At 48.9% G+C, this 26,372-nt stretch overlaps 1 protein-coding gene across 1 annotated transcript; it reads left to right on the top strand.

The window, feature by feature from the left end:
- Nucleotides 1–19,997: 19,997 nt before the first annotated feature.
- LOC121555826 (nerve growth factor-like) lies at nt 19,998–25,753 on the top strand. The gene is made up of 2 exons (XM_041869676.2): nt 19,998–20,107; nt 24,650–25,753. Exon 2 carries the CDS (start codon nt 24,661–24,663, stop codon nt 25,540–25,542), a length of 882 nt encoding a protein of 293 aa, XP_041725610.1. The 5' UTR covers nt 19,998–20,107; nt 24,650–24,660; the 3' UTR covers nt 25,543–25,753.
- Nucleotides 25,754–26,372: the final 619 nt, after the last annotated feature.

The following is a 26,372-nucleotide window of genomic DNA, read 5'->3' as shown; positions in this document are numbered from 1 at the left end:
CATCAGGTTCCTCAGGCTCCAACTCCATCAGGTTCCTCAGGCTCCAACTCCATCAGGTTCCTCAGGCTCCAACTCCATCAGGTTCCTCAGGCTCCAACTCCATCAGGTTCCTCAGGCTCCAACTCCATCAGGTTCCTCAGGCTCCAACTCCATCAGGTTCCTCAGGCTCCAACTCCATCAGGTTCCTCAGGCTCCAACTCCATCAGGTTCCTCAGGCTCCAACTCCATTATCTCCTCAAATCCCTACAGATGAAAGCATGTGCTCAGACGGTGGTGAGTTTTTACTTACAATATTATCCGTCAATCTTCATTTACATAAAGATACTATTTTATATTTTGGTCTTATTTGTTTTGGTTGTGACTGTATGGAATGAAATGAATAGCCATGAATTATCATTCACATCGATCGATTGAGTCTATAATGTATGGACTTGGCTAGTTGGCTTCACAAATCAATGCTAAACAGAGAAGAATATGGCACTATATGACCAGGCTGCAGGCTACAGGCTACAGGCTACAGGCTACAGTATGAACCAGCCTACAGTATGAACCAGGCTACAGGCTACAGTATGAACCAGGCTACAGGCTACAGCATGACCAGGCTACAGGCTACAGTATGAACAGGCTACAGGCTACAGTATAAACAGGCTGCAGGCTACAGGCTACAGTATGAACAGGCTACAGTCTACAGTATGAACAGGCTACAGGCTACAGTATAAACAGGCTACAGGCTACAGTATGACCAGGCTGCAGGCTACAGGCTACAGGCTACAGTATGACCAGGCTGCAGGCTACAGTATGAACAGGCTACAGGCTACAGTATGACCCAGGCTGCAGGCTACAGTATGACCCAGGCTGCAGGCTACAGGCTACAGTATGAACCAGGCTACAGGCTACAGTATAAACAGGCTACAGGCTACAGTATAAACAGGCTACAGGCTACAGTATGAACAGGCTACAGGCTACAGGCTACAGGCTACAGGCTACAGTATGACCAGGCTGCAGGCTACAGGCTACAGGCTACAGTATGACCAGGCTGCAGGCTACAGGCTACAGGCTACAGTATGACCAGGCTGCAGGCTACAGTATGAACAGGCTACAGGCTACAGTATGACCCAGGCTGCAGGCTACAGTATGACCCAGGCTGCAGGCTACAGGCTACAGTATGAACCAGGCTGCAGTATGACCAGGCTGCAGGCTACAGTATGAACAGGCTACAGTATGAACCAGGCTACAGTATGAACCAGGCTACAGCATGAACAGGCTGCAGGCTACAGTATGAACAGGCTACAGGCTACAGGCTACAGGCTACAGTATGACCAGGCTACAGGCTACATTATGAACAGGCTACAGGCTACAGTATGAACAGGCTACAGGCTACAGTATGAACCAGGCTACAGTATGAACAGGCTACAGGCTACAGTATGAACCAGGCTGCAGGCTACAGGCTACAGGCTACAGTATGACCAGGCTACAGGCTACAGTATGACCAGGCTACAGGCTACAGTATGACCAGGCTGCAGGCTACAGGCTACAGGCTACAGTATGAACCAGGCTGCAGTATGACCAGGCTGCAGGCTACAGTATGAACAGGCTACAGTATGAACCAGGCTACAGTATGAACCAGGCTACAGCATGAACAGGCTGCAGGCTACAGTATGAACAGGCTACAGGCTACAGTATGAACCAGGCTACAGGCTACAGTATAAAGAGGCTACAGGCTACAGTATGAACAGGCTACAGTATGAACCAGGCTACAGTATGAACCAGGCTACAGGCTACAGTATGACCAGGCTACAGGCTACAGTATAAACAGGCTACAGTATGAACCAGGCTACAGTATGAACCAGGCTACAGGCTACAGTATGACCAGGCTGCAGGCTACAGTATAAACAGGCTACAGTATGAACCAGGCTACAGTATGATCAGGCTACAGCCTAGAGTATGAACCAGCCTACAGTATGAACCAGGCTACAGGCTACAGTATGAACCAGGCTACAGTATGAACAGGCTACAGCCTACAGTATGAACCAGGCTACAGCCTACAGTATGAACAGGCTACAGCCTACAGTATGAACCAGGCTACAGTCTACAGTATGAACAGGCTACAGCCTACAGTATGAACCAGGCTACAGTCTACAGTATGAACCAGGCTACAGCCTACAGTATGAACCAGGCTACAGTATGAACCAGGCTACAGTATGAATCTGGCTACAGTCTACAGTATGAACAGGCTACAGCCTACAGTATGAACCAGGCTACAGTCTACAGTATGAACAGGCTACAGTATGAACCAGGCTACAGTATGAACCAGGCTACAGCCTACAGTATGAACAGGCTACAGCCTACAGTATGAACCAGGCTACAGCCTACAGTATGAACCAGGCTACAGTCTACAGTATGAACCAGGCTACAGTATGAACCAGGCTACAGTATGAACAGGCTACAGCCTACAGTATGAACCAGGCTACAGCCTACAGTATGAACAGGCTACAGCCTACAGTATGAACCAGGCTACAGTCTACAGTATGAACAGGCTACAGCCTACAGTATGAACCAGGAAACAGTCTACAGTATGAACCAGGCTACAGCCTACAGTATGAACAGGCTACAGCCTACAGTATGAACCAGGCTACAGCCTACAGTATGAACCAGGCTACAGTCTACAGTATGAACCAGGCTACAGTATGAACCAGGCTACAGTATGAACAGGCTACAGCCTACAGTATGAACCAGGCTACAGCCTACAGTATGAACAGGCTACAGCCTACAGTATGAACCAGGCTACAGTCTACAGTATGAACAGGCTACAGCCTACAGTATGAACCAGGCTACAGTCTACAGTATGAACCAGGCTACAGCCTACAGTATGAACAGCCTACAGTATGAACCAGGCTACAGTATGAATCTGGCTACAGTCTACAGTATGAACAGGCTACAGCCTACAGTATGAACCAGACTACAGTATGAACCAGGCTACAGTATGAACCAGGCTACATACTACAGTATGAACCAGTCTACAGCCTACAGTATGAACAGGCTACAGCCTACAGTATGAACCAGGCTACAGCCTACAGTATGAACCAGGCTACAGTCTACAGTATGAACAGGCTACAGTATGAACCAGGCTACAGTATGAACCAGGCTACAGTCTACAGTATGAACAGGCTACAGCCTACAGTATGAACCAGGATACAGTCTACAGTATGATCAAGGCTACAGCCTACAGTATGAACAGGCTACAGCCTACAGTATGAACCAGGCTACAGCCTACAGTATGAACCAGGCTACAGTCTACAGTATGAACCAGGCTACAGTATGAACCAGGCTACAGTATGAACAGGCTACAGCCTACAGTATGAACCAGGCTACAGCCTACAGTATGAACAGGCTACAGCCTACAGTATGAACCAGGCTACAGTCTACAGTATGAACAGGCTACAGGCTACAGTATGACCCAGGCTGCAGGCTACAGTATGACCCAGGCTGCAGGCTACAGGCTACAGTATGAACCAGGCTGCAGTATGACCAGGCTGCAGGCTACAGTATGAACAGGCTACAGTATGAACCAGGCTACAGTATGAACCAGGCTACAGCATGAACAGGCTGCAGGCTACAGTATGAACAGGCTACAGGCTACAGGCTACAGGCTACAGTATGACCAGGCTACAGGCTACATTATGAACAGGCTACAGGCTACAGTATGAACAGGCTACAGGCTACAGTATGAACCAGGCTACAGTATGAACAGGCTACAGGCTACAGTATGAACCAGGCTGCAGGCTACAGGCTACAGGCTACAGTATGACCAGGCTACAGGCTACAGTATGACCAGGCTACAGGCTACAGTATGACCAGGCTGCAGGCTACAGGCTACAGGCTACAGTATGAACCAGGCTGCAGTATGACCAGGCTGCAGGCTACAGTATGAACAGGCTACAGTATGAACCAGGCTACAGTATGAACCAGGCTACAGCATGAACAGGCTGCAGGCTACAGTATGAACAGGCTACAGGCTACAGTATGAACCAGGCTACAGGCTACAGTATAAAGAGGCTACAGGCTACAGTATGAACAGGCTACAGTATGAACCAGGCTACAGTATGAACCAGGCTACAGGCTACAGTATGACCAGGCTACAGGCTACAGTATAAACAGGCTACAGTATGAACCAGGCTACAGTATGAACCAGGCTACAGGCTACAGTATGACCAGGCTGCAGGCTACAGTATAAACAGGCTACAGTATGAACCAGGCTACAGTATGATCAGGCTACAGCCTAGAGTATGAACCAGCCTACAGTATGAACCAGGCTACAGGCTACAGTATGAACCAGGCTACAGTATGAACAGGCTACAGCCTACAGTATGAACCAGGCTACAGCCTACAGTATGAACAGGCTACAGCCTACAGTATGAACCAGGCTACAGTCTACAGTATGAACAGGCTACAGCCTACAGTATGAACCAGGCTACAGTCTACAGTATGAACCAGGCTACAGCCTACAGTATGAACCAGGCTACAGTATGAACCAGGCTACAGTATGAATCTGGCTACAGTCTACAGTATGAACAGGCTACAGCCTACAGTATGAACCAGGCTACAGTCTACAGTATGAACAGGCTACAGTATGAACCAGGCTACAGTATGAACCAGGCTACAGCCTACAGTATGAACAGGCTACAGCCTACAGTATGAACCAGGCTACAGCCTACAGTATGAACCAGGCTACAGTCTACAGTATGAACCAGGCTACAGTATGAACCAGGCTACAGTATGAACAGGCTACAGCCTACAGTATGAACCAGGCTACAGCCTACAGTATGAACAGGCTACAGCCTACAGTATGAACCAGGCTACAGTCTACAGTATGAACAGGCTACAGCCTACAGTATGAACCAGGATACAGTCTACAGTATGAACCAGGCTACAGCCTACAGTATGAACAGGCTACAGCCTACAGTATGAACCAGGCTACAGCCTACAGTATGAACCAGGCTACAGTCTACAGTATGAACCAGGCTACAGTATGAACCAGGCTACAGTATGAACAGGCTACAGCCTACAGTATGAACCAGGCTACAGCCTACAGTATGAACAGGCTACAGCCTACAGTATGAACCAGGCTACAGTCTACAGTATGAACAGGCTACAGCCTACAGTATGAACCAGGCTACAGTCTACAGTATGAACCAGGCTACAGCCTACAGTATGAACAGCCTACAGTATGAACCAGGCTACAGTATGAACAGGCTACAGCCTACAGTATGAACCAGACTACAGTATGAACCAGGCTACAGTATGAACCAGGCTACATACTACAGTATGAACCAGTCTACAGCCTACAGTATGAACAGGCTACAGCCTACAGTATGAACCAGGCTACAGCCTACAGTATGAACCAGGCTACAGTCTACAGTATGAACAGGCTACAGTATGAACCAGGCTACAGTATGAACCAGGCTACAGTCTACAGTATGAACAGGCTACAGCCTACAGTATGAACCAGGATACAGTCTACAGTATGATCAAGGCTACAGCCTACAGTATGAACAGGCTACAGCCTACAGTATGAACCAGGCTACAGCCTACAGTATGAACCAGGCTACAGTCTACAGTATGAACCAGGCTACAGTATGAACCAGGCTACAGTCATGAACAGGCTACAGCCTACAGTATGAACCAGGCTACAGCCTACAGTATGAACAGGCTACAGCCTACAGTATGAACCAGGCTACAGTCTACAGTATGAACAGGCTACAGCCTACAGTATGAACCAGGATACAGTCTACAGTATGAACCAGGCTACAGCCTACAGTATGAACAGGCTACAGCCTACAGTATGAACCAGGCTACAGCCTACAGTATGAACCAGGCTACAGTCTACAGTATGAACCAGGCTACAGTATGAACCAGGCTACAGTATGAACAGGCTACAGCCTACAGTATGAACCAGGCTACAGCCTACAGTATGAACAGGCTACAGCCTACAGTATGAACCAGGCTACTGTCTACAGTATGAACAGGCTACAGCCTACAGTATGAACCAGGCTACAGTCTACAGTATGAACCAGGCTACAGCCTACAGTATGAACAGCCTACAGTATGAACCAGGCTACAGTATGAATCTGGCTACAGTCTACAGTATGAACAGGCTACAGCCTACAGTATGAACCAGACTACAGTATGAACCAGGCTACAGTATGAACCAGGCTACATACTACAGTATGAACCAGTCTACAGCCTACAGTATGAACAGGCTACAGCCTACAGTATGAACCAGGCTACAGCCTACAGTATGAACCAGGCTACAGTCTACAGTATGAACAGGCTACAGTATGAACCAGGCTACAGTCTACAGTATGAACAGGCTACAGCCTACAGTATGAACCAGGATACAGTCTACAGTATGAACCAGGCTACAGCCTACAGTATGAACAGGCTACAGCCTACAGTATGAACCAGGCTACAGCCTACAGTATGAACCAGGCTACAGTCTACAGTATGAACCAGGCTACAGTATGAACCAGGCTACAGTATGAACAGGCTACAGCCTACAGTATGAACCAGGCTACAGCCTACAGTATGAACAGGCTACAGCCTACAGTATGAACCAGGCTACAGTCTACAGTATGAACAGGCTACAGCCTACAGTATGAACCAGGCTACAGTCTACAGTATGAACCAGGCTACAGCCTACAGTATGAACAGCCTACAGTATGAACCAGGCTACAGTATGAATCTGGCTACAGTCTACAGTATGAACAGGCTACAGCCTACAGTATGAACCAGACTACAGTATGAACCAGGCTACAGTATGAACCAGGCTACATACTACAGTATGAACCAGTCTACAGCCTACAGTATGAACAGGCTACAGCCTACAGTATGAACCAGGCTACAGCCTACAGTATGAACCAGGCTACAGTCTACAGTATGAACAGGCTACAGTATGAACCAGGCTACAGTATGAACCAGGCTACAGTCTACAGTATGAACCAGGCTACAGCCTACAGTATGAACCAGGCTACAGCCTACAGTATGAACCAGGCTACAGTATGTACAGGCTACAGTATGAACAGGCTACAGTATGAACAGGCTACAGCCTACAGTATGAACCAGGCTACAGTCTACAGTATGAACCAGGCTACAGCCTACAGTATGAACCAGGCTACAGCCTACAGTATGAACCATGCTACAGTATGAACAGGCTACAGTATGAACAGGCTACAGTATGAACAGGCTACAGCCTACAGTATGAACCAGGCTACAGCCTACAGTATGAACCAGGCTACAGACTACAGTATGAACAGGCTACAGTCTACAGTATGAACCAGGCTACAGCCTACAGTATGAACAGCCTACAGTATGACCAAGGCTACAGTATGAATCTGGCTACAGTCTACAGTATGAACAGACTACAGCCTACAGTATGAACCAGGCTACAGTATGAACCAGGCTACATACTACAGTATGAACCAGTCTACAGTCTACAGTATGAACAGGCTAAAGCATGAACCAGGCTACAGCCTACAGTATGAACCAGGCTACAGCCTACAGTATGAACCAGGCTACAGCCTACAGTATGAACAGGCTACAGCCTACAGTATGAACCAGGCTACAGCCTACAGTATGAACCAGGCTACAGTCTACAGTATGAACAGGCTACAGCCTACAGTATGAACCAGGCTACAGTCTACAGTATGAACCAGGCTACAGCCTACAGTATGAACAGCCTACAGTATGAACCAGGCTACAGTATGAATCTGGCTACAGTCTACAGTATGAACAGGCTACAGCCTACAGTATGAACCAGACTACAGTATGAACCAGGCTACAGTATGAACCAGGCTACATACTACAGTATGAACCAGTCTACAGCCTACAGTATGAACAGGCTACAGCCTACAGTATGAACCAGGCTACAGCCTACAGTATGAACCAGGCTACAGTCTACAGTATGAACAGGCTACAGTATGAACCAGGCTACAGTATGAACCAGGCTACAGTCTACAGTATGAACCAGGCTACAGCCTACAGTATGAACCAGGCTACAGTATGTACAGGCTACAGTATGAACAGGCTACAGTATGAACAGGCTACAGCCTACAGTATGAACCAGGCTACAGTCTACAGTATGAACCAGGCTACAGCCTACAGTATGAACCAGGCTACAGCCTACAGTATGAACCATGCTACAGTATGAACAGGCTACAGTATGAACAGGCTACAGTATGAACAGGCTACAGCCTACAGTATGAACCAGGCTACAGCCTACAGTATGAACCAGGCTACAGACTACAGTATGAACAGGCTACAGTCTACAGTATGAACCAGGCTACAGCCTACAGTATGAACAGCCTACAGTATGACCAAGGCTACAGTATGAATCTGGCTACAGTCTACAGTATGAACAGGCTACAGCCTACAGTATGAACCAGGCTACAGTATGAACCAGGCTACATACTACAGTATGAACCAGTCTACAGTCTACAGTATGAACAGGCTAAAGCATGAACCAGGCTACAGCCTACAGTATGAACCAGGCTACAGCCTACAGTATGAACAGGCTACAGCCTACAGTATAAACAGGCTACAGCCTACAGTATGAACCAGGCTACAGCCTACAGTATGAACCAGGCTACAGTCTACAGTATGAACAGGCTACAGCCTACAGTATGAACCAGGCTACAGTATGAACAGGCTACAGTCTACAGTATGAACCAGGCTACAGCCTACAGTATGAACCAGGCTACAGCCTACAGTATGAACCAGTCTACAGTCTACAGTATGAACAGGCTACAGTATGAACCAGGCTACAGTATGAACAGGCTACAGTCTACAGTATGAACCAGGCTACAGCCTACAGTATGAACCAGGCTACAGCCTACAGTATGAACCAGTCTACAGTCTACAGTATGAACAGGCTACAGTATGAACCAGGCTACAGTATGAACAGGCTACAGCCTACAGTATGAACCAGGCTACAGCCTACAGTATGAACAGGCTACAGCCTACAGTATGAACCAGACTACAGTATGAACCAGGCTACAGTATGAACCAGGCTACATACTACAGTATGAACCAGTCTACAGCCTACAGTATGATCAGGCTACAGCATGAACCAGGCTACAGCCTACAGTATGAGACAGGCTACAGCTTACAGTATGAACAGGCTACAGCCTACAGTATGAACCAGGCAACAGCCTACAGTATGAACAGGCTACAGCCTACAGTATGAACCAGGCTACAGCCTACAGTATGAACCAGGCTACAGTCTACAGTATGAACAGGCTACAGCCTACAGTATGAACCAGGCTACAGTATGAACAGGCTACAGTATGAATAGGCTACAGTATGAACAGGCTACAGCCTACAGTATGAACCAGGCTACAGCCTACAGTATGAACCAGGCTACAGTCTACAGTATGAACAGGCTACAGCCTACAGTATGAACCAGGCTACAGTATGAACAGGCTACAGTATGAGCAGGCTACAGTATGAACAGGCTACAGCCTACAGTATGAACCAGGCTACAGTCTACAGTATGAACCAGGCTACAGCCTACAGTATGAACCAGGCTACAGCCTACAGTATGAACCATGCTACAGTATGAACAGGCTACAGTATGAACAGGCTACAGTATGAACAGGCTACAGCCTACAGTATGAACCAGGCTACAGTCTACAGTATGAACCAGGCTACAGCCTACAGTATGAACCAGGCTACAGCCTACAGTATGAACCAGGCTACAGCCTACAGTATGAACCAGGCTACAGCCTACAGTATGAACAGGCTACAGTCTACAGTATGAACCAGGCTACAGTATGAACCAGGCTACAGTCTACAGTATGAACAGGCTACAGCCTACAGTATGAACAGGCTACAGCCTACAGTATGAACCAGGCTACAGTCTACAGTATGAATCAGGCTACAGCCTACAGTATGAACCAGGCTACAGCCTACAGTATGAACCAGGCTACAGCCTACAGTATGAACCAGGCTACAGCCTACAGTATGAACAGGCTACAGTCTACAGTATGAACCAGGCTACAGTATGAACCAGGCTACAGCCTACAGTATGAACAGGCTACAGCCTACAGTATGAACCAGGCTACAGTATGAACAGGCTACAGTCTACAGTATGAACCAGGCTACAGTATGAACAGGCTACAGCCTACAGTATGAACCAGTCTACAGTCTACAGTATGAACAGGCTACAGCCTACAGTATGAACCAGGCTACAGTATGAACAGGCTACAGTATGAACAGGCTACAGCCTACAGTATGAACCAGGCTACAGCCTACAGTATGAACCAGGCTACAGCCTACAGTATGAACCAGGCTACAGCCTACAGTATGAACAGGCTACAGTCTACAGTATGAACCAGGCTACAGCCTACAGTATGAACCAGGCTACAGTCTACAGTATGAACAGGCTACAGCCTACAGTATGAACCAGGCTACAGTATGAACAGGCTACAGTATGAACAGGCTACAGTATGAACAGGCTACAGCCTACAGTATGAACCAGGCTACAGCCTACAGTATGAACCAGGCTACAGTCTACAGTATGAACAGGCTACAGCCTACAGTATGAACCAGGCTACAGTATGAACAGGCTACAGTATGAGCAGGCTACAGTATGAACAGGCTACAGCCTACAGTATGAACCAGGCTACAGTCTACAGTATGAACCAGGCTACAGCCTACAGTATGAACCAGGCTACAGCCTACAGTATGAACCATGCTACAGTATGAACAGGCTACAGTATGAACAGGCTACAGTATGAACAGGCTACAGCCTACAGTATGAACCAGGCTACAGTCTACAGTATGAACCAGGCTACAGCCTACAGTATGAACCAGGCTACAGCCTACAGTATGAACCAGGCTACAGCCTACAGTATTAACCAGGCTACAGCCTACAGTATGAACAGGCTACAGTCTACAGTATGAACCAGGCTACAGTATGAACCAGGCTACAGTCTACAGTATGAACAGGCTACAGCCTACAGTATGAACAGGCTACAGCCTACAGTATGAACCAGGCTACAGTCTACAGTATGAACCAGGCTACAGCCTACAGTATGAACCAGGCTACAGCCTACAGTATGAACCAGGCTACAGCCTACAGTATGAACCAGGCTACAGCCTACAGTATGAACCAGGCTACAGCCTACAGTATGAACCAGGCTACAGCCTACAGTATGAACAGGCTACAGTCTACAGTATGAACCAGGCTACAGTATGAACCAGGCTACAGCCTACAGTATGAACAGGCTACAGCCTACAGTATGAACCAGGCTACAGTATGAACAGGCTACAGTCTACAGTATGAACCAGGCTACAGTATGAACAGGCTACAGTCTACAGTATGAACCAGGCTACAGTATGAACCAGTCTACAGCCTACAGTATGAACAGGCTACAGTCTACAGTATGAACCAGACTACAGTATGAACAGGCTACAGTCTACAGGAAGCCATGGGATGAAGAACAGCGGCATTAGGAACAGAGTAGCTGGTAGGTCAGTGGTTTTGGTTGACATCTTGCAAGATGGAGGACAAAGACTGTTTATTGAGAAAATCACTGTTTGCATGAGATTCATAAACATGTTATTATTTGCCTGTTGTTGTTCCAGAAATCGACGTTCTTTGGACTGCCTCCTTTATGTCTTCAAGCTGCTTCTTCTGTGGATAAATAATATGTATATTATATATTATATATTATACACCTGTAGCATGTTGTCAGCCTTTTCCAGCTTCACCTTTCTCTTCCTGCTTTGTGCCCCAGGAATGGCCCATTGTGAAGAGGGCACGACAAAGCCTATTCCCCCTAAGGAGACTGAAAAGATTTGGCATGGGTCCTCAGATCCTCAAAAAGTTCTACAGCTGCACCATCGAGAGCATCCTGACTGGTTTCATCACCGCCTTGTATGGCAACTGCTCGGCCTCCAACCGCAAGGCACTACAGAGGGTAGTGCGTACGGCCCAGTACATCACTGGGGCAAAGCTTCTTGCCATCCAGGACCTCTATACCAGGCGGAGTCAGAGGAAGGCCCTCAAAATTGTCAAAGACTCCAGCCACCCAAGTCATAGACTTTTCTCTCTGCTACTGCATGGCAAGTGGTACCGGAGCACCAAGTCTAGGTCCAAAAGGCTTCTTAACAGCTTCTACCCCCAAGCCATAAGACTCCTGAACAGCTAATCATGGCTACCCGGAATATTTGCATTGTCCCCCCCACCCACCCCCTCTTTTACGCTGCTACTCTGTTGATTATCTATGCATAGTCACTTTAACTCTACCCACATGTACATATTACCTCAACTACCTCAACTAGCCGGTGCCCCCGCACATTGACTCTGCACCGGTACCCCCTGTATATAGCCTCCCTACTGTTATTTTATTTTACTGCTGCTTTTTAATTATTTAATTTTTTACTTATCTATTTTTTACTTAACTTACTTACTTTACTTATTTTTCTTAAAACTGCATTGTTGGTTAAGGGCTTGTAAGTAAGCATTTCACTGTAAGGTAACCTGTTGTATTCGGCGCATGTGGCAAATAACATTTGATTTGATTTGTATTTCAGTTGTATTTTTTTTCCATTCATGACACCATCACAACGTTTTTTGTGTGATTTGGTAGGCAGTAGACAAGGCCAGGTTGGTGGGCTAACCTCCAGGTTGGTGGGCTAACCTCTAACCTCCAGGTTGGTGGGTTAACCTCCAGGTTGGTGGGCTAACCTCCAGGTTGGTGGGCTAACCTCCAGGTTGGTGGGCTAACCTCTAACCTCCAGGTTGGTGGGTTAACCTCCAGGTTGGTGGGCTAACCTCCAGGTTGGTGGGTTAACCTCCAGGTTGGTGGGTTAACCTCCAGGTTGGTGGGTTAACCTCCAGGTTGGTGGGCTAACCTCCAGGTTGGTGGGTTAACCTCCAGGTTGGTGGGTTAACCTCCAGGTTGGTGGGTTAACCTCCAGGTTGGTGGGCTAACCTCCAGGTTGGTGGGCTAACCTCCAGGTTGGTGGGCTAACCTCTAACCTCCAGGTTGGTGGGCTAACCTCCAGGTTGGTGGGCTAACCTCCAGGTTGGTGGGCTAACCTCCAGGTTGGTGGGCTAACCTCCAGGTTGGTGGGTTAACCTCCAGGTTGGTGGGCTAACCTCCAGGTTGGTGGGTTAACCTCCAGGTTGGTGGGTTAACCTCCAGGTTGGTGGGCTAACCTCCAGGTTGGTGGGTTAACCTCCAGGTTGGTGGGTTAACCTCCAGGTTGGTGGGTTAACCTCCAGGTTGGTGGGCTAACCTCCAGGTTGGTGGGCTAACCTCCAGGTTGGTGGGCTAACCTCCAGGTTGGTGGGCTAACCTCCAGGTTGGTGGGTTAACCTCCAGGTTGGTGGGCTAACCTCCAGGTTGGTGGGTTAACCTCCAGGTTGGTGGGCTAACCTCCAGGTTGGTGGGCTAACCTCCAGGTTGGTGGGCTAACCTCCAGGTTGGTGGGCTAACCTCCAGGTTGGTGGGCTAACCTCTAACCTCCAGGTTGGTGGGCTAACCTCCAGGTTGGTGGGCTAACCTCCAGGTTGGTGGGTTAACCTCCAGGTTGGTGGGTTAACCTCCAGGTTGGTGGGCTAACCTCCAGGTTGGTGGGCTAATCTCCAGGTTGGTGGGCTAACCTCCAGGTTGGTGGGCTAACCTCCAGGTTGGTGGGTTAACCTCCAGGTTGGTGGGCTAACCTCCAGGTTGGTGGGCTAACCTCCAGGTTGGTGGGCTAACCTCCAGGTTGGTGGGTTAACCTCCAGGTTGGTGGGCTAACCTCCAGGTTGGTGGGCTAACCTCCAGGTTGGTGGGCTAACCTCCAGGTTGGTGGGCTAACCTCTAACCTCCATGACCACATGTAGCTCTACAGGTGTCACGATCGCTGAAGGAAGTGGACCAATGCGCAGCGCGATAAGTGAACATACTTTATTTATTAGAGAACACGAAACAAAACAACAAAACGATAACGTGAAGTCCTTGGTTACCTACACAAACCAACACGGAACAAGATCCCACAACCACTGTGGCAAAACAGGCTGCCTAAGTATGGTTCCCAATCAGAGACAACAAGCAACAGCTGACACTCGTTGCCTCTGATTGAGAACCACCCCGGCCAACACAGAAACATGTGAGCTAGATAAAGACCCTAGAACACCAACACATAGAAACAACACACCCTGGCTCAACATAACAGAGTCCCAGAGCCAGGGCGTGACAACAGGGACTGTCTGTCTGCGGTTAGTATTGTGGTGAGTCAGATTGGGCCAAAGAACATCACGGGAAGGTGCCCTCTTCTCATCCTGAAATTGAGGAGCCATTCTCTGTCAGTCCAGATGTCAATCACATGCTGCCACCAGTCACATGAAGGGGTATGGGTCCAGATGCTCCTTTGGAAGTAGGTGAAAGATAAATAAGTATATATTTTTGTTAAGTATTCTTTCAAGGCTAATGAAGGTGTTTGCAACAATTGGCAACAATGCAGTTAGTAGAGTAGGCTACATCAGATCATTTTGATTCACATTAAGTGATTGATTGATAATCTTGATTCACTATTGTAGTTTTCTAAATCGATTACAGTCAAATTATGTTTTAATTTAGTTTCAAATGGCCTAAGACATAATAGTAAATAGCAATTGATCCTATTATTAGAACAACCTGGTCTGTCAGATGGGGCAGTTTAATATTATCATCAGATCATCATTGATTACCTGATAGGTCTTGCATGTAAAACGTCCAGCGTCGCTATACAATGGAATGAACGCGTCAGCTTTCTCTATCCGGGGCTAGCAACACATCTACTGCTGTGGTAGTGAAGCAGCACTATCTGGAGCTAGCAGCACATCTACTGCTGTGATAGTGAAGCACCACTATCTGGGGCTAGCATCACATCTACTGCTGTGATAGTGAAGCAGCACTATCTGGGGCTAGCAACACATCTACTGCTGTGATAGTGAAGCAGCACTATCTGGGGCTAGCAACACATCTACTGCTGTGATAGTGAAGCAGCACTATCTGGGGCTAGCAACACATCTACTGCTGTGATAGTGAAGCAGCACTATCTGGGGCTAGCAACACATCTACTGCTGTGATAGTGAAGCAGCACTATCTGGGGCTAGCAGCACATCTACTGCTGTGATAGTGAAGCAGCACTATCTGGGGCTAGCAGCACATCTACTGCTGTGGTAGTGAAGCAGCACTATCTGGGGCTAGCAACACATCTACTGCTGTGATAGTGAAGCAGCACTATCTGGGGCTAGCAACACATCTACTGCTGTGGTAGTGAAGCAGCACTATCTGGGGCTAGCATCACATCTACTGCTGTGGTAGTGAAGCAGCACTATCTGGGGCTAGCAACACATCTACTGCTGTGATAGTGAAGCAGCACTATCTGGGGCTAGCAGCACATCTACTGCTGTGATAGTGAAGCAGCACTATCTGGGGCTAGCAACACATCTACTGCTGTGATAGTGAAGCAGCACTATCTGGGGCTAGCAGCACATCTACTGCTGTGATAGTGAAGCAGCACTATCTGGGGCTAGCAGCACATCTACTGCTGTGATAGTGAAGCAGCACTATCTGGGGCTAGCAGCACATCTACTGCTGTGATAGTGAAGCACCACATTATACACGCAGTCAGGACAAGCTCTCATATTGCTCAGCTGTTTCATTGAGGGTTCTTTGTTGGCAGGAGCACCATATTAAAAGTAGATGGTTGTAACATCTGATGATGCATGATTGTTGGGGTGTGGGACTCTGTCCAATAAGAGAATGACTTGCACGGACACATGGCTTTGTTTTTCAAACGATGGCGCTCTATAAAATGTGGCAGTGTGAAACCGACCAGACCAAATAAAAAAAAATATATACAATGTAACAAATAACCAAACTCTGATTCGAACTAAAGCAAACGAGCCTGTGTGAAAACGAGCTAAAAGCAGAACGATGATGCTGTCCCAATCAAAGCTGAAATGATCATCCAGGTGACCACATCACTATTGCTGTAAATTGGTATAACAGTTGGATATGACTTAGGGAGTTTCAGTATAAAGAATAATTTTAATCATGCCTTCAATTGCATTGACCTACTTTATTACAACATGTTCATCATTCAGTGATATTTATTCCCATAGTAACTAAGGTGAGTGTTCCTCTCTGGGCTTTTTCTAGGCCCAATGGCTGTTTCCTCATCTCCTCACTCCGCTGCCGCCCGTTTCCACCACGTTGTTCTCAACACCAGTTTAAATCAATATAGTCCACTGTTTTCTAGAAATCTGCCTTTTTTCGGGTTCGGGCTCATTTAATTTATCTGATGTCGGTCCAGACCTGGGCTCGGGCTTCAGCTCACCGGGCTTTGGTTGGACTGGGATCGAATGTTCTGTTCTGATGAGAACTCTAAACTGCATTTGTGTCTCGTGTGCAGTCCGGCAGTGTCAATTACAAGCTTTGAATTCATGGTGACTTAAATAGGCTAGGCTGAAGGCTTCCATGACAACCTGTTTGGATAATGTGCTGTTTTATTTTTTGCCAATCTACTGCTGCGCATGTTGTGTATTTTGTGGAATTGCATTAGTGTAACATTGGGAGAAAATGTAGTCATTTCCCGGGTGAAGGGATAAGAGTGAAGAGTGGTCCAGGACAGTCCTGGGTTTGGGTCAGGAAGGGAAAGGCTGGCTAGCTGAGTGAAGAGCGGTCCGGGACAGTCCTGGGTTTGGGTCAGGAAGGGAAAGGCTAGCTAGCTGAGTGAAGAGCGGTCCAGGACAGTCCTGGGTTTGGGTCAGGAAGGGAAAGGCTGGCTAGCTGAGTGAAGAGCGGTCCGGGACAGTCCTGGGTTTGGGTCAGGAAGGGAAAGGCTGGCTAGCTGAGTGAAGAGCGGTCCGGGACAGTCCTGGGTTTGGGTCAGGAAGGGAAAGGCTGGCTAGCTGGTCCTGTTCCAGGCTACATTCCCTGAGACATTCTATGACGGTCAGCCAGCACCCAATGGTGCTAGGGAGGGCATGAATACTAGGGAGGGCATGAATACTAGGGAGGGCATGAATACTAGGGAGGGCATGAATACTAGGGAGGGCATGAATACTAGGGAGGGCATGAATACTAGGGAGGGCATGAATACTAGGGAGGGCATGAATACTAGGGAGGGCATAAATGTAAAGAATGATGTGTAACACAAATGAATCTGCTGGCATACAAAATCAAACTACAATCAACTGTTAAGTTAATGTAAAGGCTCAGTCTCTGAATCACAAATGAAAATGCTAAGTCAAGTCTCTGTTTTAGTCAAGTAACAATATCTGTTGGTCATGCCACTCCTACAGGCTTTCAATTGCTTCCAATTTTCCTAGGCCACACACCTTTCCTCCACACCTGTTCCCACTCCCAAATAACCTCTCCTCTACCTTTACCCTAGGCCACGCACCTTTCCTCCACACCTGTTCCCACTCCCAAATAACCTCTCCTCTACCTTTACCCTAGGCCACGCACCTTTCCTCCACACCTGTTCCCACTCCCAAATAACCTCTCCTCTACCTTTACCCTAGGCCACGCACCTTTCCTCCACACCTGTTCCCACTCCCCAAATAACCTCTCCTCTACCTTTACCCTAGGCCCACGCACCTTTCCTCCACACCTGTTCCCACTCCCAAATAACCTCTCCTCTACCTTTACCCTAGGCCACGCACCTTTCCTCCACACCTGTTCCCACTCCCAAATAACCTCTCCTCTACCTTTTTGACCCCTTTCAGTTGCTTGGTGATGACCCTGGCCTTCCTCCTTCCATGACTGAGAAAAACCACATCCTTGTTATCCACATCCCATACTATTACCAAGGCCTTACAATTCACAACTTCTAACAAATCCTTCCTAACATTCCCACCGGCCTTACAAGCCCTAAAATCTTCCATTCAAACCCCTCCCCCGATGTGCATCTGTTCGTTCCTGTGTGTGTGTGTAATAAATTCCCCTAAACCTGGATTCCTGCTCCATCTCCTCATTTGCATTCTGACCGATGTGCCAGTTTACAGTCAACGGTGGCAGCAACAGTCCTGAACCTAGCTTACAGTCCATGGTGGCAGCAACAGTCCTGAACCTACCTTACAGTCCATGGTGGCAGCAACAGTCCTGAACCTAGCTTACAGTCCATGGTAGCAGCAACAGTCCTGAACCTAGTTTACAGTCCATGGTGGCAGCAACAGTCCTGAACCTAGCTTACAGTCCATAGTGGCAGCAACAGTCCTGAACCTAGCTTACAGTCCATGGTGGCAGCAACAGTCTTTAACCTACTGTAGTTTACAGTCCATGGGGGCAGCAACAGTCCTGAACCTAGTTTACAGTCCATGATGGCAGCAACAGTCCTGTACCTAGCTTACAGTCCATGGTGGCATCAACAGTCCTGAACCCATCTTACAGTCCATGGTGACAGCAACAGTCCTGTACCTAGCTTAAAGTCCATGGTGGCAGCAACAGTCCTGAACCTAGCTTACAGTCCCATGGTGGCAGCAACAGTCTTTAACCTACTGTAGTTTACAGTCGATGGGGGCTGCAACAGTCCTGAACCTAGTTTACAGTCCATGGTGGCAGCAACAGTCCTGAACCTAGCTTACAGTCCCATGGTGGCAGCAACAGTCTTTAACCTACTGTAGTTTACAGTCCATGATGGCAGCAACAGTCCTGTACCTAGCTTACAGTCCATGGTGGCATCAACAGTCCTGAACCCATCTTACAGTCCATGGGGGCAGCAACAGTCCTGAACCTAGTTTACAGTCCATGATGGCAGCAACAGTCCTGTACCTAGCTTACAGTCCATTGTGGCATCAACAGTCCTGAACCCATCTTACAGTCCATGGTGGCAGCAACAGTCCTGTACCTAGCTTACAGTCCATGGTGGCAGCAACAGTCCTGTACCTAGCTTACAGTCCATGGTGGCAGCAACAGTCCTGTACCTAGCTTACAGTCCATGGTGGAAGCAACAGTCCTGAACCTTGCTTACAGTCCATGGTGGCAGCAACAGTCCTGAACCTAGCTTACAGTCCATGGTAGCAGCAACAGTCCTGAACCTAGTTTACAGTCCATGGTGGCAGCAACAGTCCTGAACCTAGCTTACAGTCCATGGTGGCATCAACAGTCCTGAACCCATCTTACAGTCCATGGTAGCAGCAACAGTCCTGAACCTAGTTTACAGTCCATGGTGGCAGCAACAGTCCTGAACCTAGCTTACAGTCCATGGTGGCATCAACAGTCCTGAACCCATCTTACAGTCCATGGTAGCAGCAACAGTCCTGAACCTAGTTTACAGTCCATGGTGGCAGCAACAGTCCTGAACCTAGCTTACAGTCCATGGTGGCAGCAACAGTCCTGAACCTACTGTAGTTTACAGTCCATGGTGGCAGCAACAGTCCTGAACCTAGCTTACAGTCCATGGTGGCAGCAACAGTCCTGAACCTACTGTAGTTTACAGTCCATGATGGCAGCAACAGTCCTGTACCTAGCTTACAGTCCATGGTGGCATCAACAGTCCTGAACCCATCTTACAGTCCATGGTGGCAGCAACAGTCCTGAACCTAGCTTACAGTCCATGATGGCAGCAACAGTCCTGAACCTAGTTTACAGTCCATGGTGGCAGCAACAGTCCTGAACCTAGCTTACAGTCCATGATGGCAGCAACAGTCCTGAACCTAGCTTACAGTCCATGATGGCAGCAACAGTCCTGAACCTAGTTTACAGTCAAACAAAGTGCAAAGTTGACATTGTGTTTAAGCTATTGTTACACTGTGTTCAAGGTATTCTACAATAAGTTTAGGTATTGAGGCTTTGGTCAAAGCATTCGGTTTTAGTGTGTAAGCAATGGGCAAAAACTGTAATTAACAGTCTGTGTGTGTGTGTGTGTGTGTGTGTGTGTGTGTGTGTGTGTTTGTGCGTGCGTGCGTGCGTGTGTGCACATGTGTGTGATATCTCACTGTGTGTTTCAGAGAGAGAGAGCTGGTGCAGGGTGGTCCTGATGGCAGGTGTGAGGGGAGTCTGTAGTGGAGTCTGGCTTTAGAGGGCTTCACAGAGCTAACACTTTACCTGGACACCTTCCACAGGTAGGCCTAAACACACACACAACCAACACACACACAGGAGTGCACAAAGGGTTGGAGGGTTAAGGGTTGGAGGGTTAAGGGTTGGAGGGTTAAGGGTTGGAGGGTTATGGGTTGGAGGGTTATGGGTTGGAGGGTTAAGGGTTGGAGGGTTAAGGGTTGGAGGGTTGGAGGGTTATGGGTTGGAGGGTTATGGGTTGGAGGGTTGGAGGGTTGGAGGGTTATGGGTTGGAGGGTTATCGGTTGGAGGGTTAAGGGTTAAGGGTTGGAGGGTTAAGGGTTGGAGGGTTAAGGGTTAAGGGTTGGAGGGTTAAGGGTTGGAGGGTTAAGGGTTGGAGGGTTATGGGTTGGAGGGTTAAGGGTTGGAGGGTTAAGGGTTGGAGGGTTAAGGGTTGGAGGGTTAAGGGTTGGAGGGTTGGAGGGTTGGAGGGTTATGGGTTGGAGGGTTATGGGTTGGAGGGTTGGAGGGTTGGAGGGTTATGGGTTGGAGGGTTGGAGGGTTGGAGGGTTATGGGTTGGAGGGTTATGGGTTGGAGGGTTATCGGTTGGAGGGTTAAGGGTTAAGGGTTGGAGGGTTATGGGTTGGAGGGTTAAGGGTTGGAGGGTTAAGGGTTGGAGGGTTATGGGTTGGAGGGTTGGAGGGTTGGAGGGTTAAGGGTTGGAGGGTTGGAGGGTTATGGGTTGGAGGTTATGGGTTGGAGGGTTAAGGGTTGGAGGGTTAAGGGTTGGAGGGTTAAGGGTTGGAGGGTTGGAGGGTTAAGGGTTGGAGGGTTAAGGGTTGGAGGGTTGGAGGGTTAAGGGTTGGAGGGTTAAGGGTTGGAGGGTTGGAGGGTTAAGGGTTGGAGGGTTAAGGGTTGGAGGGTTGGAGGGTTGGAGGGTTATGGGTTGGAGGGTTATGGGTTGGAGGGTTGGAGGGTTGGAGGGTTAAGGGTTGGAGGGTTAAGGGTTGGAGGGTTAAGGGTTGGAGGGGTAAGGATTGGAGGGTTATGGGTTGGAGGGTTAAGGGTTGGAGGGTTAAGGGTTGGAGGGTTAAGGGTTGGAGGGTTATGGGTTGGAGGGTTATGGGTTGGAGGGTTAAGGGTTGGAGGGTTGTGGGTTGGAGGGTTATGGGTTGGAGGGTTGGAGGGTTATGGGTTGGAGGGTTATGGGTTGGAGGGTTATGGGTTGGAGGGTTAAGGGTTGGAGGGTTATGGGTTGGAGGGTTATGGGTTGGAGGGTTATGGGTTGGAGGGTTAAGGGTTGGAGGGTTATGGGTTGGAGGGTTATGGGTTGGAGGGTTAAGGGTTGGAGGGTTAAGGGTTGGAGGGTTAAGGGTTGGAGGGTTAAGGGTTGGAGGGTTGGAGGGTTATGGGTTGGAGGGTTAAGGGTTGGAGGGTTGGAGGGTTATGGGTTGGAGGGTTGTGGGTTGGAGGGTTAAGGGTTGGAGGGTTATGGGTTATGGGTTGGAGGGTTAAGGGTTGGAGGGTTAAGGGTTAAGGGTTGGAGGGTTAAGGGTTGGAGGGTTAAGGGTTGGAGGGTTATGGGTTGGAGGGTTAAGGGTTGGAGGGTTAAGGGTTGGAGGGTTAAGGGTTGGAGGGTTATGGGTTGGAGGGTTAAGGGTTGGAGGGTTAAGGGTTGGAGGGTTAAGGGTTGGAGGGGTAAGGATTGGAGGTTATGGGTTGGAGGGTTAAGGGTTGGAGGGTTAAGGGTTGGAGGGTTAAGGGTTGGAGGGTTGGAGGGTTGGAGGGTTAAGGGTTGGAGGGTTATGGGTTATGGGTTGGAGGGTTAAGGGTTGGAGGGTTAAGGGTTAAGGGTTGGAGGGTTAAGGGTTGGAGGGTTAAGTGTTGGAGGGTTATGGGTTGGAGGGTTAAGGGTTGGAGGGTTAAGGGTTGGAGGGTTAAGGGTTGGAGGGGTAAGGATTGGAGGGTTATGGGTTGGAGGGTTAAGGGTTGGAGGGTTAAGGGGTTGGAGGGTTAAGGGTTGGAGGGTTGGAGGGTTGGAGGGTTAAGGGTTGGAGGGTTATGGGTTATGGGTTGGAGGGTTAAGGGTTGGAGGGTTAAGGGTTAAGGGTTGGAGGGTTAAGGGTTGGAGGGTTAAGGGTTGGAGGGTTAAGGTTTGGAGGGTTATGGGTTGGAGGGTTATGGGTTGGAGGGTTAAGGGTTGGAGGGTTAAGGGTTGGAAGGTTAAGGGTTGGAGGGTTAAGGGTTGGAGGGTTGGAGGGTTGGAGGGTTGGAGGGTTATGGGTTGGAGGGTTATGGGTTGGAGGGTTGGAGGGTTGGAGGGTTATGGGTTGGAGGGTTATGGGTTGGAGGGTTAAGGGTTAAGGGTTGGAGGGTTATGGGTTGGAGGGTTATGGGTTGGAGGGTTAAGGGTTGGAGGGTTATGGGTTGGAGGGTTAAGGGTTGGAGGGTTAAGGGTTGGAGGGTTAAGGTTTGGAGGGTTAAGGGTTGGAGGGTTAAGGGTTGGAGGGTTGGAGGGTTATGGGTTGGAGGGTTATGGGTTGGAGGGTTATGGGTTGGAGGGTTAAGGGTTGGAGGGTTAAGGGTTGGAGGGTTAAGGGTTGGAGGGTTAAGGGTTGGAGGGTTAAGGGTTGGAGGGTTGGAGGGTTGGAGGGTTATGGGTTGGAGGGTTAAGGGTTGGAGGGTTGGAGGGTTGGAGGGTTATGGGTTGGAGGGTTAAGGGTTGGAGGGTTAAGGGTTGGAGGGTTAAGGGTTGGAGGGTTGGAGGGTTGGAGGGTTGGAGGGTTGGAGGGTTATGGGTTGGAGGGTTAAGGGTTGGAGGGTTATGGGTTGGAGGGTTAAGGGTTGGAGGGTTAAGGGTTGGAGGCTTTAGGGAGTGAACTTTAGAGTGCAACGTGAGGACCAAATATACATCCTGTATTTCTTCTTTCAGTCCAACGCACGCACGCACACACACATACACACACACACATACGTACGCGCATGCACATGCACATGCACACACACACACACACACACAGTCTTGTCCAGCTAACCTTATGGGGACACATAGTCTTGTCCAGCTAACCTTATGGGGACACACAATTCAGTCCCGTTCAAAATCCTATTTTCCCTAACCTGTACTCTTACCTTAACCCTAACCCTAACCTTAACCCAAAAACCTAACCTTAACCCTGACCCTAAAACTAACCCTAACTCCTAACCCTAACCCTAAAACTAACCCTAACTCCTAACGCTAAACCTAATTCTAACACTAGCTCCTAACCCTAAACCTAATTCTAACCCTAACTCCTAACCCTAAACCTAATTCTAACCCTAAACCTAATTCTAACCCTAAACCTAACCCTAATCCTAATTCTAACCCTAAACCTAACTCCTAACCCTAAACCTAATTCTAACCCTAAACCTAATTCTAACTCTAAACCTAATTCTAATTCTAAACCTAATTCTAAACCTAATTCTAAACCTAATTCTAACCCCATCTCGAACCTTAACATGGCGTAAGTCTTTACAAAATAGAATTCGAACCTTAACACTAAACCCCCTAGAAATAGAAATAGCATTTCACCTTGTGGGGACCAACAAAATGTCCCCAGTTGGGACTTCTGGTCCCCACAAGAATAGTTAAACACGTCAACACACACACACACACACACACACACACACACACACATAAATGTTAAGGGTATCCATAGACTTTGTTAGATGACACGTTTTTGTATCTATCCCATTACGATGCATGTGCAACGCCATTAAGGCCATTTCCATTTTGAAGTAGTCCATTCTCTTCCACTACTTCTATTAAAAGGTGAACAAACTGAAAGGGTGCATACTGCCTCCTGGAGGGTGATGTCCCTCCTGGAGGGTGTTGTCCCTCCTGTAGGCCACCTGGATGGTGATTCCCTCCTGTAGGCCTCCTGGAGGGTGTTGTCCCTCCTGTAGGCCACCTGGATGGTGATTCCCTCCTGTAGGCCTCCTGGAGGGTGTTGTCCCTCCTGTAGGCCACCTGGATGGTGATTCCCTCCTGTAGGCCTCCTGGAGGGTGATGGGCCTCCTGTAGGCCTCCTGGATGGTGATGTCCCTCCTGTAGGCCTCCTGGATGGTGATGACCCTCCTGTAGGCCTCCTGTAGCTCAGTTGGTAGAGCATGGCGCTTGCAACGCCAAGGTTGTGGGTTCGATTCCCACGGGGGGCCAGTATGAAAAATGTATGCACTCACTAACTGTAAGTCGCTCTGGATAAGAGCGTCTGCTAAACGACTAAAATGTAAATGTAGTCTGAACAGGTATAAACCCAAGGTTGGTGATTTACTGCAGTTACGGAATGTTTGCTCACGAGTTCCTTGGCTGATCCTTCCTGATGACCTGGATGGAATTGTTTGATTCTTCTTTAACCCATAGGAAGTCCCACCCAGTTGACTGTCCTCAATGACAGTGTCCATGCAAATAAGGGTTATCTCTATCTCTATGGGGTATCCGTAACGGTCCCATGAGGTCCATGTGACTATGGCAGGATGTTGTTGTTGTTGTTGTTGTCATTGACTGCACGTATGTTGTTTTTGTTGTTGTTGACAGGATGTGTGTTGATGTTGCTGTTGTTGTTGACAGGACGTGTGCCCATGAGGTCGTTGCCGCTGGCGCTCCTGCTGATTGGCGTCCAGGCTGTACTGAACATGGGAGGGGCCCTGGGCCCTGTGGCAGCCAACCACAGCGCAGAACACCACACAGCAGCCAATGGCAGAGCAGAACAGCAGCGGGTGGCCCGCCTCTCAGTGTCACCTCAGCAGGAGCAGCCAGCAGCAGGCAAGGAGACTCAGCAGAGACCCAGCCGGACCAGACAGGCCCACAGGCCAGCCTCTCTACCCCAGGACAGGAGCTCTTCCCTGGGATTCTCTGAAACAGGCTCCCCCTCTACACCTTCCATCCCGGAGGTGGACCCCAAACTGTTCAGCAAGCGGCGCTATCACTCCTCACCGCGCGTCGTCTTCAGCGACGTACCCCCCTCTCACCACGGCCTGGGGGGGGAGACGAGGGAGGAGGAGGAGGAGGGAGAGGAGGAAGTCGGGAGGGTGATGGGTGGGGGGGTAAGGGTGAGGAGGAGGGCGGGGGGGCAGCCCATGCACAGGGGAGAATACTCAGTGTGCGACAGCATCAACGTGTGGTTGGGCAACCTGACCAAGGCCACGGACATCAACGGCAACGAGGTGGAGGTTCTACCAGAAATGAAGATAGACAACGTCCGGAAGAAACAGTTATTCTACGAGACCACCTGCCGCGCGGCTGGGGGAGGAGTTAGGGGTGGAGTTAGGGGTGGCAGGGCCAAGGCAGGAGCCAAGGCAGGGTGCCGCGGAATCGACAGCCGTCACTGGAACTCCTACTGCACCAACACACACACCTACGTGCGCGCGCTCACCAAGTTCAAGGAGCAGACGGCATGGAGGCTGATACGCATCAACGCAGCGTGTGTGTGTGTCCTCAGCCGCAAGTCCTGGAGGCACTGACCTTCAACCCCTGGGACTATGGACCATGAACCCTGACCCATATACAGTACACACACCATCATTGGCCAACACTCGGGGTCGAGTATGGGTCCGGCTTGTGGGTCACACACACACAATCTTGAATCAGCAACTAGAACTTTATTGCCAATACAGCTCCGAATCCCGCCTCCTACACAAACACACACACACACACACACACACACACACACACACACACACACACACACATACACACACACATACACACACACACACACACACACATATACACATACACACACACACACACATACACCCACACACACACACCCACCCACCCACCCACCCACCCACCCACCCCCTGACCCCTGACCCTAACCCTCCTATACCCGAGCAGGCTCACCCCCTTCACCGCCTCCCCCCACCCTACCTCAGTCAGAGTCCTGGTTCTTCTAACTTATAAGGACTGCAAGTCATATTTATAGTTTATACAGTCAAATTTGAATATATATAAAATAAGTGTGTATATATATATATACATCATGAATTCAAGCTTTCATTGTTGTGTTGTCGTTGATGCTGTTATTTATTAAAACATTCTGTACATGCCTGGTTCCTTCTCTCTGCCACGTTGCTGCTGGTTCCTTCTCTCTGCCACGTTGCTGCTGGTTCCTTCTCTCTGCCACGTTGCTGCTGGTTCCTTCTCTCTGCCACGTTGCTGCTGGTTCCTTCTCTCTGCCACGTTGCTGCTGGAGGTTTTCAGAGACGCATTCTCTATTTATACCATGCAGAGGGACCAGAAGTCCTCACAACGATAGTAAAACAAGGAACATTCTGACAATTGGGGACAT

This window comes from Coregonus clupeaformis, unplaced genomic scaffold (assembly GCF_020615455.1).
Source record: "Coregonus clupeaformis isolate EN_2021a unplaced genomic scaffold, ASM2061545v1 scaf0113, whole genome shotgun sequence".
In the NCBI taxonomy this organism is placed as follows: Eukaryota; Metazoa; Chordata; class Actinopteri; order Salmoniformes; family Salmonidae; genus Coregonus; species Coregonus clupeaformis.
The sequence above is the reverse complement of the archived record's forward strand: the minus strand, read 5'-3'. Positions and strand labels throughout refer to the sequence as shown.